General features: G+C 40.5%; 1 protein-coding gene across 1 annotated transcript in view; it reads left to right on the top strand.

Annotated features, from left to right (window-relative positions):
* The window catches only part of LOC121281396, a 68,583-nt gene that overhangs the window by 10,667 nt on the left and 36,711 nt on the right, over nt 1-21,205 (top strand). The window contains 6 exon segments of the mRNA XM_041194340.1: nt 680-851; nt 2,029-3,165; nt 3,168-4,428; nt 8,830-8,834; nt 11,155-11,196; nt 13,151-15,598. Coding sequence (XP_041050274.1) covers nt 680-851; nt 2,029-3,165; nt 3,168-4,428; nt 8,830-8,834; nt 11,155-11,196; nt 13,151-15,598 — 5,065 coding nt within the window.

Below are 21,205 nucleotides of genomic sequence, written 5' to 3'. Positions count from 1 at the left end.
TTTTATTGCGTTTATAGTGCTTAATAAATGATAAGTGCTGTTTTTCACATTTTCCGTTTACTAACGCATGTTACTGATATAAATAACAGTAACACAACATTTGATTTTTAACCATATTCGGAATATACTGGAAATATCGGCCTCATGTACGTATATTTATGCTTCCCCTTCCCGTGACAAATTCAAAGACTTACAGATCCCAGTTCACGTTCACAAAAGTCGATTCAGTCATTGAACGTCATCACATTGATACGAATTATTTGATGATAACACAGGTGCCTGAGTTACCAAGTCAGCGTTGTCAAATAACTAGGTCGGACTTTCAAAAGAAATTATATAGCGATAGTGATAGGAAGCTAAAGAATTTGGTAATAATGATAGTTATGGAACATTTGCCATCAACGTACTGATTTTAACGCATCCTCTGAAAGACACAGTGGAGAAATATAGCTTACTTGTTTCTCAGACACAAATCGTTTTCTTAATAGTACACACAATTCTTTTTCACACGTTCATTGATGAAATCACATCACTATTGGCAAAGGAGAGAAAGGTATAGGAAACCCAGAGCAGTGATTGTGGTGAGGTGGATTGAATTAGAAGTGACAAATGACACTATTTTACTGCGTCGTTGGTAATTTGTGACAGTTTCTTTGGGTCTTAGACATGATGAACACAGACGGGGCCAAAAGAACTTCCTGAATCTACGTTTCGGGCTCAGTCTCTCCTTCAAGATACGGGAATGGACTGTTATGAACTTATCAGTCCGAAAACAAACTATCAATTCCATTTTCAAAGACAAGCAATGCTTGATGTTTATCGAGAATGTGATGTCAACTTCTTTCTGAATGGTAAAATACCAACCTTTCAGTAGAACATAATGTAACCGAGCTTTCTGATCTTATAATCTACTCGTCTTTGGTTTCATCTTTTGATTTGATGCGCTTGTTGAAAAGTAAAATACAATCCAATTTTGCTAATTACAAATTTCCAGCAAAGTATTTGTGCTGAAAGTGTACTCTGTTAATAATGACTTAAGCGAAGTTAAAAATACTCTTCGAAAACTATATTTACTAGATTTATCATTGGAAGGTTTGTCTTGAAGGTTTTATTATTCAAATGCACCGATTTCATGCAAGTATTGGCAATTTATTTACGCCTTTCATTGACGCTGCACAATGGTAGGAAACTTGCTCACCTCTGATAGGATACTTCTACCGACAAACTACAGATTGGTTTAGATAAATTGTAGGTGCTAAAATGTCGGAGGTTACATGTATGAACCATCGGTAACAATGGGTGACATAGAAGAAGGCACGAATAACCGTAGCGTTTTAAAACATAAGACTGAAATAAAATTTCTATTTCAGGAGTTGTTTCTGCGGCGATTCTATTTATTTAGGTTTTCCGCGTCTAGAGGTGCATGAGGCAGAAGGAGCCTGCTTCTGTAGCTCGCATTTCCTGAAGCCAGAGGGGTGCCACTTGCATTAAGTGTGGCTGACCATGCGACCCTTCCACACTTATCAGCTATAGGTGTGTTGGAAGGATTTGCAGGTTGATAATGCTGTTTGGCTGCGTTATGAACACCCCTCCACTGCCAGTCAAGATTCGGGGTGGGACTCAAACCCAAAGCTTCAGGTTCAGAGACAGGAACTCTACCCATTGCGTCACAAGGCCTCCTTTGAGATTTTAAATTGCACACTCATAAATGTTAAAAGATTGGATATAGCTTAGCTTTAAGAGCAGTTGCTGCAGTTATTGGTTGAGTCTCTTCGTGTCGCTGTCTACCAATAAGGAACTTAGAGCCTGCCAGTGATCTACCCACCTCCTCCAGAGAAGCAACAGAAGCAAAGAGACAGACGGTGCCTGCCTTTATGTTGGACGGCCATACTCACAGAAGATGCCCAGACTGGGCCTTTTTCATTTCTCAGTTCCCTATTAGCATTTAGAAATAAATTCGATTAATTTATGCAGCAGAAGACGGAATGTATTATTGTCGATTTTTTGAAATTTTGCGACATTTTGCAGTCACAGCGATGGCGAAAACAGGCAGCAGCGGGGCGCTTTTCATTTTCCAGCTTTGTGTGTCGGACCTGGTTTCTGGACAAATTCGCTACTCGATTCCTGAGGAACTGGAGCATGGGGCCTTTGTGGGGAATATCGCTGAGGATTTAGCAATCAAAATCAGAGAATTGTCGTCTCGCAAATTCCGGCTGGTTTCTGATGACAGGAAACAATACATGGAGGTAAATCAAGAAAACGGGATTTTATTTGTTAATGAAAGAATCGACCGAGAACTGATCTGTAGACAAAACTCTCCGTGTTCACTTTCTTTTCAAGTAGCCCTTGATAATCCTTTGGAAATGCATCATGTCGCAGTGGAAATACTGGATGTAAATGACAATTCACCCTCCTTTTCAAAGGATGAATTCTCCCTGCAGATCGGTGAGTTAACTGCACCAGGAGCGCGCTTCCCTGTCGAGAGCGCGCACGATCCGGATGTCGGTACAAATGCAATCAGCACTTACCAAATCAGTCCAAACGATCACTTCGGCATTAAAATGCAGACAAGAATAGATGGAAGTAAAACTGCTGAGTTGTTATTAGAGAAGTCTTTGGATCGTGAGAAACAGTCTAGCTTTTATATTGTACTGACGGCGACTGACGGTGGGGTTCCGCACAGATCTGGTACGGCGCAGATTCTGATTATAGTAATGGACGTCAATGATAACGCACCTGTATTCGATCATGAAATCTATCGTGCGACTATACCAGAAAACGCCCCTCAAGGTACCTTAGTAACGAAGATCAATGCTGTTGATTTAGATCAAGGCGTGAACGCTGAGTTAACATATTCTTTCACAAGCCACGTGTCCGAAAGAATTGGCGAGCTGTTCAAATTGGACCCATTAACTGGAGAGGTCAGAGTTCAAGCTGTACTGGATTTTGAAGAATTAAATGTTTATGAACTTGATGTGCGAGCAGTCGACAACGCTCCACCTATTATGACAGGACATGCCAAAGTTATGGTCGATCTAATCGATATGAATGATAACGCCCCTGTAATCGAAGTGAGCTCGGTATCCAGCAGAGTCCCTGAAGATGCTGCTCCAGGGTCAGTAATAGCTGCAATCAGTGTCACGGATTTAGATTCTGGAGCAAATGGCAGGTAAATTGCCAAGTTCTCGGAGATATTCCATTTAAACTTCAAAGGTTTTTGGCGAATAACTATAAATTGGTAACACACGATATTCTGGATCGCGAAACAGCCCCGCTGTACAGCATAAATATTTCAGCCTGGGATGGAGGGTCCCCCCCTCTTCATACAAGCAAAATTATTTTGGTTTCGGTTTCAGATATAAATGACAACGCACCACGCTTTACAGAATCATCATATAACGTTTATTTGATGGAGAACAATATCCCCGGCGGATCTATATTTGCTGTTACCGCTTTGGATTCAGATCTGGATCAGAATGGCGAGGTCATCTATTCCATTTTGGACAATCAGACAGACGAAATTCCGACGTCTGTTTACGTCACAATTAACTCCAAAAATGGGAACCTTTACGCGATTCGCTCCTTTGACTATGAAAAACTGAAGTATTTCCATGTCAAAATTAAAGCTCACGATGCTGGATCTCCCCCGCTGAGCAGCACTGCCATCGTCAATGTCATCATCCTGGACCAAAATGACAATGCCCCGGTCATTGTTTCACCTTTAACCTGGAACAGTTCAGCATCAGTGGAGATTGTGCCCCAATCAGTTTATCCAGGTTACTTGGTCACCAGGTTGATCGCGACTGATGCCGATACCGGTCAGAACGCACGGCTTTCCTACCAACTGTTGAGGGCCACTGACCCTGATCTATTTACTGTGGGATCCCTGACTGGAGAAGTACGAGCAACTCGACGATTTAGAGACCAGGACATCATCACGGAACGATTAATCCTCCGTGTGAAGGACAATGGACAGCCAAGACTCTCTACCACCGTCACAGTCTCATTTTCAATCGTCCAAAATATTACTGAAATATCTTCTAAACGAAGTAACGCACCAAGCCGGTCCGAATATTTCTCCGATTTAAATCGTTATTTGATCATCCTTTTTGGTTCGACTTCATTTTTGTTTCTCATAACCATAATTTTCCTGATCGCCTTGAAGCTTAAACAAAACAGAAATACTACAGAAAACTACAATTCTACAACTTGTTCCTACAGAAGAAGCAATTCGAATAATGTTTTTAATCAGAGACCTGCAACAAAGCAACCTTTAAATTATAGCGGGCCTGGTCAAACTGAAGGCTTTGGTTATACTGTCTGTTTATCACCAGAATCATCGAAAAGCGATTTTCTGTTTCTAAAGCCCTGTCATCCTACTTTGCCTTTCAGTGAAGTGAATGTCCGGGATACCAACGGGATGAATTAGTTTAGACAACAGCTTTGACGCTGGCAGGTAATCCAATTTGATGAAGAGTTATATGTGCTCGATCAACAGATACGTTTTGTATAGATGATTGAATGCTTCCATTGCTAGTAAAAGGCATGTAGGACCAACTTCTTACCGCTCCCCCTATGTTGGTTTATTTCCTGTTACTGATCATATCTGATTGTATGCTGCTTTTCTGACAGCCCTAAGTAGTACACACTGTGTTAACCTTGGCATGAAATCTGGGTTTTATTTATTTCAGTTCCTACCCCGTTGTTGTGTGTTGGTGTTTTGCCGTATGTACATTAAACTAGTCAGTGTCACAAGGTACAGCTGCTCCCATTGGCAGAAGGGTCGAATAATGGAGAACACCGATTTAAACTGATTGGGAAATAAAAAAGCAACAGGGGCGCCGTGAGGAAAAATTATTTTACACTGCCAGTGGTTATGATCTGGAATGCACTGCCTGAGAGAGTGACGGAGGCTGTTTCAATCGCTGCTTTCGAAAGGGGATTTGGATATTTAACTGAACAGTAAGATTTCCAGGGCTATGGGGGAAAAACGGGCGGGTGTGGGAATAAGTGCGTTGCCCTCAGAGGGGGGCGCCGCGGATATGATGGGTCGAATGACCTTCTACTGCATTGTAACCATTTTATGATTCTACAATTCTATGATTTCTGCGCCAGAGAAATTTCGCCTGTAAATGTAGCGCTCTTTCGAATTAAGACTGAGGGATTACAAGCCAAAGTGAATTAAACACTTTGGATTTAACCTTGTGTTTAGTGACAATGCATACGTTTTTAAGTAAACACCCCTGTCTAAAATATTACATAGTATCCACGAATAATATCTAGTAATTTAATCGAATTTGTAGAAGTCATACTTACTTCTGTCTTTACACAATATGCCAAGTTGTTGGGGACGTAACCTCTTCTAGATTAATTTAGGTGCTTGCGAATCACAAGCAGCTCACTTAATGCATTCAGTATCTGTTACTTTGTAGGTCATGTCACGATAGATATTTTCAATCCTGAAGGCGTCACTTTTCTGCCACAGCGTGTGACATGCAAGTGACCTTCTGCTTTTTAATGATTATATATGATCTTGTGAATTTGCAGTCCAGCCACTGAGTCTAAGCTTAACGCAAAACGCTTGTGAACGTTTTTTCGTGCGCCATGTTTCCCCTCAGTAGCTAATATATCTTGCGTTCAAACAAGGAATTAAACAAAATGAATAAAATGGGAATACCACACATTTGACACTAAGATGATTATGTTTGTCAAGTGAATTGCCATTTTATGACCAGATTCAAGTTTAATCTCCAAGACCACATGTGAGGTTTGGAATTTGACACATCACATGACTCAGTGAGCTGGATTTAGGTTGTCCAGTGTTTACACGTTCAATGTGATTCACTTCTAGGGTGCATCAGAACTGTTCAGTAATTAGTATTGCTGGAATTCTCCTGCCCGCTGGTTTTCAATTTTTTTTTTGAGGAAATGTTAAGGAACAAATTCCAAAATCTTTATTCAGGCAAAGGTTAATTGGGTTATTTTTGAAAGACAACATGTGTATTACCAACAATGAGGTAGAAAGAAAACGTCAAACACTGACAACAAACCTATTGCAAAATTTGTATTAGCTCTTTAAAGATCAGAAGGTTCATAAAATTCAGAGGAAATGCTTTTTCTATTGTAACTAAGCTATAGAAACAGAAGAAATTAGTTTCCTATCATGCAATATGGTTATTTTTGTGTTTGGTGACATTTGGAACATCTAAACGTTCGACTTCCTAAAAGCTGTCAGATAAGCTACAGAGACAAACTCAATGTATTTAATTATTTGATTTGCATCTTGAATAAACACAAAATGGAATTGATTATGAAAATTTATCATTACCCTCTGCATTTTGATGCTGCTTCGATAATCATGTTTCCATTTGTGCGTGAGAGAGAAAGCATGCAAGATAGATAGGTAGATAGATAGAAAGAGAGAGAGAGAGAAAGAGAGATAGAGAGAGACAACAACATATGTTCAGGAATCAATCAAAGCTCACCAAATTCAATACGTATGTGATACATAAAAACATTATATAACAGCAATGTTAGGTGTAATATTTTTCTGAACAAGTGAGAAAGGTATTAATATGGGAAATGATGAAGTGGTCCTGACAGGAAGGGATAGGCAGTGCAAATTTAAGAGTAAATCAACAGATAAGGCTGCAAGCTACAAAAATAATAAAAAGGACAAAATTAAAGCTTCTCCACCTGACTGAAAGCAGCATTAGTAAAAAAAAAAACAGATGTACTGATAGTGCAAATAGAAATAAATAAGCATGATTTGATAGCCATTATAGAAGCATGGCTGTAGGGTGACATAGATTGGGGCCTGAATATTGAAGGGTACATGGCATTTAGAAGGAAAGGAAGGTAGGAAAATTTTGAGGGATAGTTCTGTTAATTAATGATGGCATTTGCACAATAGAGAGGGATTACCTTCGTTCAGCAAACCAGGGTGTAGAAGCAGCTTAGGTAGAGATGAGGAATGTTACAGGCAATAAGTCGCTTTTGTGAATGGTGTACAGGGCCTCTAACAGTAACCACAAGGTAGGATGCATTGGAAAGGAAAACAATAGTGAGAGCTTTTCAGGAAGATACAGAAAAAATCATGGGGGACTTCAATCTACATATGGTCTGGAAAATTCAGGTGGGCAAAGGCAGCCTAGGCGAGGAGCTTATAGAAGCTTATATATATATAGCTTATGAGGAGCTTTTCGGATAATTTCTTAGAACAGCACGTTCTGGAGCCAACCAGAGAGCAGTCTATATTAGATCTGGGATTGCGCAATGAGAAAGGAATAGTTAATGTCCTCATAGTGAAGGTGCCCCGAGGGAGCAGCGATCATAATATGATTGAATTTTACATTCAGTTTTGAGGGAGAGAAGAGTGAGCCTAGGACTCGTAATTTAAAGTTAAATGAGGGCATGAAAGCTGAGCTAGCTAAATTGAACTGCAAAATACGTTAAGGCATAGGTCAGTAGGGATGCAGTGGCAGACATTTAGGGAGGTATTTTAAAATATGCCGAATAGATACACTCCAATGAGAAAGAAAATAAAACCCAGGGGGCAAGTCATCATCCGTGGTTAAATAAAAAGATTAACGATAGTATCAAACTTAAAGAAACAACATATAATTGCGCAAAGACGGGTGGCAGGTCAGATTGTTAGACAGAATATCAAAAACAGCAAATAATAACTAAAAGGTTAATACAGAGTGAAATTTAAAGTATGAGAGAAAGCTAGTTAGAAATATAAAGATGGATAGTAAGAGTTTATATTTATATTTGACAAAGAAAAGAATTAAAAAAATGAGTATTGTTTCTACAGAAAGTGAGGCCCAGGGGGGAATTAATAACGGAAACTAAGGAGATGACAGAGAAATTGACCAGGTATTGTACATCGGCCTTCACTATAGTGGATAAAAGTAACATCCCAGAAATACCTGTAAATCAGGAAACGGAAGGGAGGGAGAAACTCAAAGAAATTACTGTCACCGGGGAAGAGGTACTGTGCAAACAGTTGGATCTGTGGGTTGACAAGACCTTTGATCATGATGGATTTCATCCTAGTGGCTTAAAGGAAGTGGCGACTGAGGTAGTTGATGCATTGGATTTAATTTTCCAAAAATCCCTAGGTTCAGGGAAAGTTTCATTGAACTCAACATCTGTTGCAGCGAAGATATTAGGAGCTATTATTAAAACGTTATAACAGGGCACTTAGAAAAGTTTAAGGTAATCAAGCAGAATCACCGTGGCTTTCTGAAAGGAAAATAATGATAAAACAATTTATTGGCGCTCTTTCAAGAAGTAACACGTCCTGTTGATAAAGGAGAACCGGTAGATGTACTGTGTTTAGATTTCTAGAGGGCATTTGATAAGGTGCCACATCAAATGTTATTGTGGAAAACAATAGCTCATGGTGTAAAAGAGAACATGCTGGATAGATGATTGGCTAGCTATCAGGAAGCAGAATGTAGGCATAAATGTATAATTTTCTGGTTGGTAAGACTTAACAAATGGTGAGCCATAGGGTTTAGTGCTGGGTCATCATCATTTTTCAATTTATATAAATGACTTGGAAGAAGGGGCCAAAGATACGGTTGCTAAATTTGCTGACAATGCAAAGGTTGGTAGGAATTTAAGTTGTGAAGAGGACATAAGGAAGCTGAAAAGGGATATAGATGGGGTAAGTGAGTGGGCAAAGAACTGGAAAATAGAGCATAATGTGGGGAAATGTGAAATTGTCCATTTTGACAGGAAAAATAAATAAGTAGCATATTACCTAAATGGTGAGAGATTGCAGAGATTTGAGATGCAGATAAATCTGGGTCTCCTCGTCAGCAAAGGTTAGTATGCAGGTCCAGCAAGCATTTGAGAAGGCTAGTGAAATATTATCGTTTATTGTGAGGGGAATTGAATACAAAAGTAGGGAAATCATGCTTCAGTTATACAGGGCATTGATCAGTACACATCTGAAGTAATGTGCAAACCCTTGGTCTCCTTAATTCAGGGAGAGTGTAAGTGCATTGGAAACAGTTCAGAGAAGTTCTACTAGACTAATACCTGGAGCGGGAGGGTTGCCTTACGAAGGTAGACCTGCATCTGCTGGAGCTCAGAATAGAAAGAGGGGACTTGTTTGAAACATATAAGGTCCCGAGGTTATTGACAGGTGGATGTGGAAACAATGTTTTGTCCTGTGGGAGAATCTATAACCAGAGGTCATTGTTTAAAAATAAAGTGTAATGCATTTAAAGCAAAAATGAAGAGTTTTTTTTGTCACACAGAGGCTCATGAGTCTCCGGAACTCTTCTTCAAAAGGTGGTGGGAGCTGATATTTTGAATATTTTAAAGCAGGGGTAGATAGATTCTTGATAAATAAGGGAGTGAAAGGGTTACAGGGAATAGGCAGGAATGTGGAAAAATCAGATCGGCCATGAACTTAATGAATGGCAGAGCAGACTTGAGGGGCCAACTTGCCTACTCCTGCTCCTAATTCGTATGTATGTTCGTATTTTCATACGTGCATATGTTCTATTCTGCCCATTGCTGTAACAAAACATATGCTATATTCCCTGAACGGGTTTCCCTGCACAACGATGCTAGATCAAAAACCTTTCCTGCAAGCCCATCGCCGCCCTATTTCATCATCTCCCCTCACACACAATCCTAAGTAACTCACGGGGTCCAATTAGACTGCTATCAAAACCTCAGCGCTCCTAAAGCCTGGATCGGCACCCAGTGCTACTACCGTTTAGCATAGATTCCGTTGTCACAAATGTAGAGACCCCTGAATTACAACTAAATCCCATTTTCCAACTCCTTTCCTCCCAAGAACAAGTTGGTTGAAGTTTAACCTTTTGTCAATCTTAAATGTCCTAGTTAGATGTATGAGAAAATTAAACGATGTAAACAATGCACCCCTGCTAAGTTCAAATCCAACTCCAGAACCTGAAACTCAAAAATCAAGGTTTGCACTCTAGTGGAGTATTGAGGGAGCACTGATTTGTTGGAAGTATCAAACTGATGCCCTATCTGCGCTCTCAGGTGGCTGCAAAATATCCCAAGGCCCTATTTCTAAGAGGAGCAGGGAGTTATCCCTGGTGCGTTTCCAATATTTATTCATCAGTTGACATCACAAATCAGACTAAGTGAACATCATTGCATAGCTGTTTTTGAAGGTTTGCCATGGGAATCAGCCGGAAAGCTCTTGACCATTTAGAGTGATACATAGCACAAAGAGGATGGCTGTGGCTGTTAGAAGCCAATCATCTAGGTCCCGGAAAATCACCGCAGGTGTTCGTTATGGTTTTGCCCTAAGCGAATCACCTTCGGTTGTTTCATCAATGTCCTTCCCTTCATCTTAAGGTCAGAAGTGGAGGTGCTTGCTGATGGTTGCAGGGTGTTTAGTGTGGTTCATGACTGCTCAGATACTGAATCAGTCTGTGTCCATATGCAACAAGGTCTGGACACAATTCGTAATTTGGCAGGCACGCAGCAATTCAGACTACGGATGTGCTAGGCAATAACCATCTCCAAAAATAGAGAGATTAATCACCTCTCTTTGACATTCAACTGCATGACTATCGCTGAATCCCCCCACCATCAACATTCTGGGAGGTAATATTGATCAGAAACTTAATTGAACTTGCCATGTAAATTTTACAAGACCAGGTCAGAGGCTTGGACTTACGCAACATGTAACTCACTCTCTGACTCCCCAAAGCCTGCCCGCCATTCATAAGGTACAACTCAGGAGTGTGGTGGAATGTTCTCCACTTACCTGGATGTGTGCACCTCCAGCAATAGTCAAGAAGCTCGACACAATACAGGGCAAAGTGACTAGCTAGATTGACACTCATGCACCACCTCAAGCATTCACTCCTTCCACCATTGATGTACAATGGCAGCTGTGATATCAGCAATACCAGGAATCCCTTAGGCACATCGTGAAGTAATGTTTGTACATGCTTGCACTCCTATTCCTATTTCAGCCAACGCACTGTTCCCCTCCAGCTATAAAACACAAACTGCAACCTTGGTATGATGCCATAAACTGGTTCGTCCTCAGGGTTTCAGACAAGTAACAATTCCAATACATGTCACTCTAATAGCAATTCCTTCCGAGATCTTGTATTCTTCCCAAAAATGTCCATGTTTTTCTTCCAGGATCAGACCTTAGCTTCTGTACCATCTACAAGATGCACTGCGGTAAGTAGACAAGGCTCCGTTGATGGTACCTTCTAAACCTGCGATCATTGTCACTTAGTAGGACAAGGGCAGCAGACGCATGGGAACACCACCACCTGCGAGCACCCTTCCAAGCGACACTCCATCCTGACTTGGAAATATATTGCTGTTCCATCACTGTCACTGGGTCAAAATCTTGGAACTCCTTTCCTATCAGCGCTGGACTGCGACAGTTGAAGGAGGCAGCTCACCACCACTTTCTCAAAAGAAATAAGGACGAGCAACAGTTATTGGCTTTGTCAGCGTCGCTAACAACCGATGAAAGAATACAAAAAAGCCGTAGCCTTTTTCACCTTCGAGGCTTGACCATTTCAAAGCATTTCTGGTGGCCTCCCATTTTCTACCTTCCATGCAAGTAAAGTTATGCAAGTTTCTTCTAACCTGCACCGACATACATTCACCTCTCACGCCTGTACTCGCTGACTTAATGGCTCCTGTTTGAGCAGATCCTTGATTTTAAAATTCTGGATGTTACTTACAAACCCCTCCAGTACCTCATGCCTCTCTATCTCTGTAAACTCATCCAACTCTCTAGTCCGCAGAAGTATCGGCACTCCTCGTTTAACTACTCCGATTTTAATCACTACACCAATAGGCGCCTTGCCTTAGCTTCCTCAGCCCTTGCCTCCTTAATATCTCAGTTTTCCTACTTTTCCTTCTTTAAGGTTCTCCTAAAAATCTATGTCTTTTCCAAGGTTTTGGTAATGTACCATATTCCCTCCTTATGTGGCTTGATTGCGAGTTTTTTTTTATAGTCGTCCCGGTGAAGCATTGTGAGACGTTTTACGACCTTGAACGCGTGATAAAAATGCAAACCGTTTTGTTATAAAGACGCAGGATGTCTCAAATCAATGGACAATGTGCCGTTGATCTGATCTGTTCTGACCGAAGATTACCACATCACCAATTCCACCAACATGGTTTTGTGAAATAAGGACTGAAAATGCTGGAAACATCAGTAGGCCTCGCAGCACCTGAGATGAGAGAAACAGAGTTAAGATTTCAGGTTGTGATCTTTCATCAGAACTGGCTATGATTCAAGGATGCGACCGGAAACTTTGGCTCTGCTTCTCTTTCTATGGATGTTGCCGGATTGTTGAATATTTCCAGCATTTCCTGTTTTTATTTCAGACTTCCAGCATCCGTAGTATTTTTGCGTTTTACCCAGTAGTGTCACGTGGTCCATTGTGTGCAAGTTTTGGAAAACTGCAATAGTAGCTAATGTCCGTTCAGAGTATACATTGGAAATTATTTTTATGTAAATACGCTAACTCCTTAAGTATGTCGCCAGTTATGTTCAGACTTTCCATGGGACCAAATTTAATCAGACTTTTTATGGCGCTACCCAGCAGCAGGAAGGTTATTCATCCATGTGAGGGTGACCTACAGATTAGGTCAATAACCCAAAATAACCCACTGAGCTGCAATAAACTGGATGCTACAGGTAAAGCTATCACAATCACAGTAACGGTTTGTGCCAAGGGCCACTATTGATCAGGTGGAAAATGTTATTGCGAGGGACTCCAGCATTTCTGCTGCTATAGAATGTTATCCCGATTTTACAAAGAATATTGCAAAATGTTTGTGCTTTTAGGATGATTTTAAATTGCGCACCCTTAATCCTTCAGTTCCATTATATTGTAAATAATCCAGAAACTGTGTAGCTTTAAGAATAATTGCTGCAGTTATTGGTTGGGTCGGTTCGTGTCGCTGTCTACCAATAAGAAGCGATTCCGCGACCAGGGATCTACCTTGTTCCTTAGCCTGGGAAGCACAGAACAGCAGCGAAGAGACAGACAGTGCCTGCGTTTATGCTGTGCGGCCATGTTCAGCAAAGCTCCTCGGGTGTAGATTTTGTCTTCCTCCATTTCATATTAGTGTGTGGATGTATATTCAAATAGTGTTGTCGTGTAAGAGACAAGTAGGCACAATCGGTTGGACAAAATATTGATATTTTACAGCAACATCCATCCGAGAACAATGGCGGCAAGGAGCAGCGGGGCATCTTTCGTTTTCCTGCTTTGTTTGTTGGATCAGATTTCGGGACAAATTCGCTACTCGATCCCCGAGGAGCAGGAGCATGGGGCCTTTGTTGGGAATGTCGCTGAGGATTTGAGACTAAATATTTGGGAATTATCGGCCCGCAAGTTTCGTCTGGTCTCCGATGAAAGGAAACAATATTTGGAGGTAAATCTGGAGAACGGGGTGTTATTTGTTAATGAACGGATAGACAGAGAGCAGATTTGTAGACAGAGCTCTATCTGCACCCTTTCTTTGCAAGTAGTGCTCGATAATCCTTTGGAATTACACCCTGTTGCAGTAGAAATATTAGATGTAAATGATAATTCACCCAGATTTCCGAACAGTGAATTCTTCTTGCAAGTCGGCGAGTCAATTTCAGCAGGTGCGCGCTTCCCTGTCGAGAGCGCGCACGACCCGGACGTCGGCACAAATGCAATCAGCACTTACCACATCAGTCCAAATGAACACTTTGGCCTCAGAGTTCAGACGCGAAATGACGGGACTAAAAGTGCCGAATTGTTACTGGAGAAGCCCTTGGACCGCGAAGAGCAGTCAATGTTTCATCTTGTCCTGACGGCTGTTGACGGCGGCGTTCCCCCGAGATCTGGCACAAGCCGGATTTCGATCACTGTAGTGGACGCGAATGATAACGCACCTGTATTCGATCGTGAAACATATGAATCCAGGGTAGCAGAAAACTCTCCCAAAGGGACGTTGGTAATAAAAGTTCACGCTGCTGATATAGATGAAGCTACCAATGCTGAGCTGACCTATTCTTTCACCAGCCACGTTTCCCAGAGCATTCGCGAATTGTTCAACTTGGACCCGGAAACTGGAGATATTACAGTTCAAGGTGTCCTGGACTTTGAAGAATCGAGCGGTTTTGAACTTGATGTAGAGGCTGTGGACAGTGCTCCGCCTGGTATGGCGGGGCATGCCAAAGTTTTGGTCAGCCTGATAGATAGGAATGATAATGTCCCCAACTTAGATGTAACATTGGTGTCCAGCCCGGTGCAGGAAGATGCTCCGCCGGGGACTGTGATAGCCCTGATCAGTGTTATGGATCCAGATTCTGGCGAATATGGACACGTACAATGTCACATTTCAGGACAACTTCCGTTCAGACTTCAGAAAACCTTGAGAAACAGCTACAAGTTGGTTACCGATGATATTTTGGATCGTGAAACTGTCCAGATTTACAACATTTCTATTTCAGCCTGGGACGGAGGGTCTCCCCCTCTTTCAACAAATAAAACTCTTCTGCTTTCCGTTTCAGATATAAATGACAACGCGCCTACATTCACACAATCCTCATATAACATTTATCTGATGGAAAACAACACTCCCGGTGCTTCGATATTTGCTGTTACCGCTTTGGATCCAGATTTAGACCAGAACGGTGAAGTTCACTATTCCATTCTGGAGACTCAGAAAGAAAGGGGACATGGGCCTGCTTATGTCTCGATCAATTCCAAACATGGAGACATTTACGCGCTGCGCTCCTTTGACTATGAACAACTGAAACATTTCCAGATTAAAGTTCAGGCTCAGGATGTTGGGTCTCCCCCACTGAGCAGCACTCTCATTGTCAATGTTATTATCTTGGATCAAAATGACAATGCACCTGTTGTTGTGTCACCTTTAATGTGGAACGGTTCAGCATCAGTAGAGATTGTGCCACAGTCAACATATCCAGGATACTTGGTCACCAAGGTAATCGCATCTGATGTTGATTCCGGTCAGAACTCACGGCTTTCCTATCAATTATTGGAGGGCAATGATCTCAGCTTGTTTACCGTGAAGCTTCTCTCTGGGGAAATCAGAGCAACACAGCGTTTAAGGGAGCAGGATATCAACACAGCAAGATTGGTCGTGCTCGTGAAGGATAATGGGGAGCCAAGCCTCTCCACTACGGTCACGGTGTCATTTACCATTTTGTCGAATGTTACAGAGAATTCTTCTGAACGAACTGACGAACCCGGAGAGTCGAAGTATTTTTCGCAGCTTAATCGTTATTTAATCATTATATTAGGATCAACATCATTTTTGTTTCTTGTAACCATAATTTTTCTGGTTATGCTGAAGTTTATTCAAGACAGGGATATTGCTGAAGACCACAGCTCTACGGGCTGTTATTACACAAGTCGAAATTTGAATGGCGCCTTTAATCAGAGGTCTGCACCAAAGGAACCCTTTAATTATACCGAGTCTGCTCAGACTGAAGGTTATCGTTATACCGTGTGTTTATCACCAGAGTCATCGAAAAGTGATTTTCTGTTTCTAAAGCCCTGTAATCCTACCTTGCCTTTCAATGACTTGGGTGTCCGGGACACCAACAGAAGAAAATAATTTGGAAGAATTTTCATTGTCGGGAATGGCAAATAATTCACTTTGATGAGAGCTGTTTTCTATGCTTTGAATTATTGGGTAAGTTTTTTGAGTATACGATTATATCCTCAAGCAAATTAGTGAAATTGCTTACTGTTGTTCGCATGTTTTTAACTTTCAATAATGCTAAATATACCTGCACAATTCATCACAACCCTGAGCAGTTTCCATTTAATTAGTGTTAGAATGAAATCCGATTTGTAAGTACATATTAATATAATCGCTGACATTCTACTCCCCGCTGCTCTGCTAATGTTGCATCACAAGTACATTGAGGTTGTTAATGTGACAAGAATAATTTCAGGGCCTTGGAATTGACCAGTGGCTGTAAAGATTTGTAAAATTAAAAGCTTTCTTCCTGATGTGAAGCTGAATTAAATTCTCTGGTGATACCATTGTGTGTACCACGAATATTGACGGGTTTCATTAAATACACCCACCTGCAAATGTTATATATTCACCTCAAGAAAGTTATACAATAACTAAACTTAATATGTCAATGTTAGACACTTTCTCAGCTTTGTTCCAGATTTTATGTAAAAGCAATGGTTGCTTGGGTAAATCATCTAGTTGTTTCATGTGAAATTGGTTACCCATAGTATAAACTATGCTAGTGCAATCCTTTGTTTTTCGAGTACTTAATCAATTTCCTTTAGTACGTTACTGTTATATTTTTACCTATTGTCCTTTCAGGTAATGCATTCCAGGCTATAATAACTTTGCATTAAGAAAATCTCAAATTTCTTCTGGATTTTTTGCAATTAGTTTAAAACTGGTTACCATCTCTCCCTCTGGAAACAGATTTTTTTAATTATTTTCTCTCCAAACGCCCATCATCTTGTTGAATACTTCTCTCAAATCTCTAGTAACCTTTGCTACCCTAAGGAAATTAATCCGAGATTTTTCAGCCTTTGTGCGTAACTGAAGTCTCCCATTCCTGATACCATTCTAGGAAATCTCTTCTGAACACTCTCCAAAGGGTTGCTAAACTGCTTTACTCAGAATTGGACATAATACCATAAATGGGATGTACTTCAGCTATCTATCAGATACACGCCATGTTGCAACACATTGTTAAGGTTAAAGTGAGAAGGAATAAAACTGTGCAGATATAAATATATATAATGACTCAGTTTACAGTTTAGTTTTACTGAAGAATGGTCTGAATTCTATAATTCAATCACCCAAAAAGTAAAAAATTCTAAAAATATTTTGAACGTTGAACTTGACTTATTTATGCTACATAAATCGGTGACACTCATGCTATTGCCTGCATGACATAAACGCAATGGTTGGTGAGCAACTCCACAGAAATATTATTGCAAGATGCATGTTTACCGCACATTTCAACAATTATACGTAGTTCTGGCTTGAATTATTTGAATAACTCTAATCAAATAACGACCCACCACTCAACTGAAACGGCTCTAACCAATGAGACAAATGACCTCCTTTGTAATTCTGACCCCACTATCATACCTACAAAGCCTCCATAATCTCCCTGAAACTTTTGCATATGGACGATATTGTTCTCCTCCAACATTTTTCTCTCTTTCATACCCAACGTGACTTCTTTCATTTGGTCGTACGTTCAGCGCACATGATAGCTCAAACATCAGGAAATGTGAATCACTTTGTTGCCTCACACCAAATTTCCACGCTTCTCCCAGTTCTCTTCTTCTTCAATGCTTCTTGGTGACATCATCCACAGAATTGGGGCCAGATTCCACATAGTTTGCTGTTGATAGCCAGATCTATCATTCTATCATTCACGCCCAGCAATACGCTGCGTTTCTATTACTGTATTTCCTGACAGGTATTTCATTTTACACGAATTACAATTTCCTTCAGTTAACCAATGAAAAGACCCAACACCGTCTTGGAAGAAACTGCACCATTGCAATAGATTCCTTCCTGGGTCAATCTCTTAGCTGCAAACGACTTGTTATCCCTCAACGCCCGAGGAGAGCCAGTCCTCTGTATCAGGAACACTACTTATGACGACGCCCCGAACTTCATACACAATTGCCCAAATTTCATCCCTTGTTCCGCTAAACTCTTTATCTATTTTTCTTTCATTTCTGAACTCAAATATTTCAATACTAGACTGACAAGACTTCCTTGCTCCGTGTTCAGTTCGTTCAACACTTTATTTAACCATATTTTATCCCAATTCCAGGTCACCCATCACACCGTGGCAATCTGTGTAGGTTCCTGGTCCTACAATGACTCACAATTATAGCCGTTAATCTCATGTCAAAACGTTATCCTCGTCCCTAATTCCTGCAGCGCTTTCCCGTTTTACAGCCACCCATCGCAGACGGAGCGTCCCTCCGGCTGTGGCCTCTATGTCGGAAGACTCCCGCTGTCACCCCGTCCATACCACTACCCTTACCAGTGGTGGCCGTGTAGCCCACCATCTACGCCAAATCCTGCGAAATGCCTGCATTATAACACTCTACCTAGAATCATCCAAGATCTTCGATAAAATGTAACTTTTAGGCGAAAAGGTTGGTCACATATTGCAATGGGCATTTTGTTCCAGCGACTATTCTTTTCCTTTTAGTGCTCCTATGACGACCCTTCGAATCTATAGCTTTTTAAACGCTTTACACATGTTTCCTTCACCTGTTATCATTTTTCATCGCTGCCTCCACGAGTATAAATAGCATCACATCACACTTTTCAACACTTGCACCTTTGCCCTTATTTTATTCATCAGCATATTTAACCGCGTTTACGTCTGTAGTATTAAGTTATGTATTTTCTTAAGCAGCTCAATTGCTTACAGATACTGATTGAAGTGCACACTTTCGAGTTCACTTATTGCTTAACTTTGTCTTTACAATATTCACTTTAGTTGCAATCCAGACACCGGTGCCATTATGACAGTGTTTAATGATTCTTCACCACGGTACGTGATGCTTAAAAGGTAACTCAACGAAAGTCTTTGAAAACCAAAGATTTTGGTGGAGATTATGGTGCTCTGTGTGCCACGGGCTATCGAAAATCATCGAAGAGCGCCGATGCTAACGCATGGGCTGACTAGGTTCTCGGGATGTGGTCGCCAATGCTGTTCACAGGTGGGAAGTTAAAGCTCAAGTTGAGACAGAATGCCATCAGAAATATAGAATTGTAGAAGTAGTGCACGTATATATCCGGTATAGATGCTCTTGCAGATCGTTATGAACGCAGCTGTTTGAGCGTCGGCGAGCAGCGATTAGCCTAACCAGAAATGTATGCTAATAACATTCAAATAGAGGATGTTGCTGTGTCAAAGAAAAAACTGACTTGTGAGAGCGATTGGAATAGCAGTTCAAATATTAACACAATGAAGTGCATTGGCACTAAACGAAGGAAAAGACACCATCAACATCTCGATTGTATTTATCGGGGTTTGATGGACTAAATAAGGGGAGACGGGTTCAACTGGTAGAAAAGTCAGTAACCAGAGGACACAGCAATTATGTGATTGGCAAAAGAATCAGAGACGACATGAGAACACTTAGGTGTAAGCAGAAAGTTCTTACGGCCTGAAAATTCACTGGCTGAAGGGGTTGTGAAAGCAGATTCAATGATTACCTTGAAAAGGGAAGCAAATAAATAATTGAAGCCCAAAACTTTGGTTGACTGCTGGGAAAGAACAAGAAATGGACAAATTCGTTAGCTCCTTTTTAAAGAACCGACACAGGGGCGATAGGCAGAATGGTCTTATTATGTGTTGTAATTTCTATGATTCTATTATTATCTGATCCTATGCAAAGACAACATTGTAAACATGCCTAAAGCACATGGAATTAGTAAATAGTAACCATTACAAGCAATCTGAAAGCATGTTAATGTCACGATGGCCGAGAGAGAGGATATTGCAATTTATAGCTGGTATCGCTGTTTCGCCTCCTCGCCTTTTTGTTTATTGGTTATCAATTGATCGAGCGTTGTCATTAATCGTAAAATTATGCACTGGAAATCGCCAAGGAGCTGCCGGAATCATCGCATACAAACTAGGTCACCTTACTCTGTAACCAGTGCCAGATAAATTGTATTTCCTTAGTGGCGTTATATTCCATCAACAGAAGATTATGACCGCCTAAAGACATAACGTCGATCCATCCCTCATGAATTGGAGGAATATGATTTGTGACAAAATAATATGGTGAATGATTCAGTTCATAATAAAGCGTTTAATTAGTCATAATTGTTAACGAAATTGGTCTATTTTGTCGGATGCAGCTATCGTCCTATGTAAAAACGAAAATACTTATTTTGGAGTACAATTTGTAAATATGTTTCACTAGAGTATGGTAAAACAATTCAAAAGAACTGCAGGCCAGAAAATAAACCCAACTGACCAGAAATTATAATAATGTTTGTCGACTAAATTTCAGATGCTGCTATAATAATAGAATTGAGAGGGTGTAGCCACCCGGGAAGACTGAACTGACTGGAGTTGTTTTCATTATAAAAGGGAAGACTGAGAGGTGAACTGACAAGGAATTATAAGATAACGTAAGTGTTTGCTAGCTAGAGAAGGTGTTTTCATTTGGGGGCCAAAACAGAAACTATGGACCACAAATATAATAGTCAGTAACAAATCTAATAGGTATTGCAGATAAGAGTTCTCTAACCAGAGAGGGGTTAAAACGTGGACGTCGCAGGTACAGGATTATATGAAGCCAATAACACAGTTTCTTTTAAGGGGATTCTAGATAAACACGCGAGGGAGATAAGAATAGAAGTACTTTTTAATGGTTAGATGAAGAAGCATTGGGAGGAGGTCCGTGAGGAGCATCAATGCTGACATAAGCCTTTTAGGATGAATTGCCTGATTCTGTGCTGTAAATATTAAACAACATTATGTTATGCTCATTGAAGATATGTTGGGGTCCTATGTGCACATATATTTTCGGAATCGACTTTAATTCTACGATGATTTACGTATCCTGTGTATTTCAAAGCTGAGTTACTCGAATACTGCTGAACGAAATGAACAAGCCATCCTGAAATATATGAGTCTGAAATTATTTAAGCATGCATACTGAAGAATCAACGTTTCCTTTATTTTGAACAATAATTTCATTATTGAAGAAAATTGTACCCAAATGCCACAAGCATGCTAGCATGACGATAAGGCTTGCAGATGAAAATTGTCACTGTGCCGTACAGTCTTGTCTTTCGGAATTAAATATATTTATGACTATTAAAAAATACAAGTAGTTGCACTAGAATATCACCTCCACTTTCAACGTGCACTTAAACTGATGTACAAAGACCTGGTTTGTAATGTGCAAAGTGGAGCATGTCAGATGCCAGTTATACTGCGGCTGCAATTGGCATTTAGCATGCTTGGGAAGCTACGTTGTATTTCATGTAGATGCACCATGGAAACCTTTTGACACATAGGAAGTTATTTCTCAATAATTCTTATAATGTACTCTTCAGGTGATGTATTCAATGTGTCATTTGTAATAAAATACTAATAAAACTGTATGATGTGTGCAATGGAAATTTTCCAGTTAAATGAACATATTTTATAGTTTCCTTTGGGCTTTGGATTTTG

The sequence above is a fragment of the Carcharodon carcharias genome, chromosome 8 (assembly GCF_017639515.1).
Source record: "Carcharodon carcharias isolate sCarCar2 chromosome 8, sCarCar2.pri, whole genome shotgun sequence".
Classification (NCBI taxonomy): Eukaryota; Metazoa; Chordata; class Chondrichthyes; order Lamniformes; family Lamnidae; genus Carcharodon; species Carcharodon carcharias.
The sequence above is the reverse complement of the archived record's forward strand: the minus strand, read 5'-3'. Positions and strand labels throughout refer to the sequence as shown.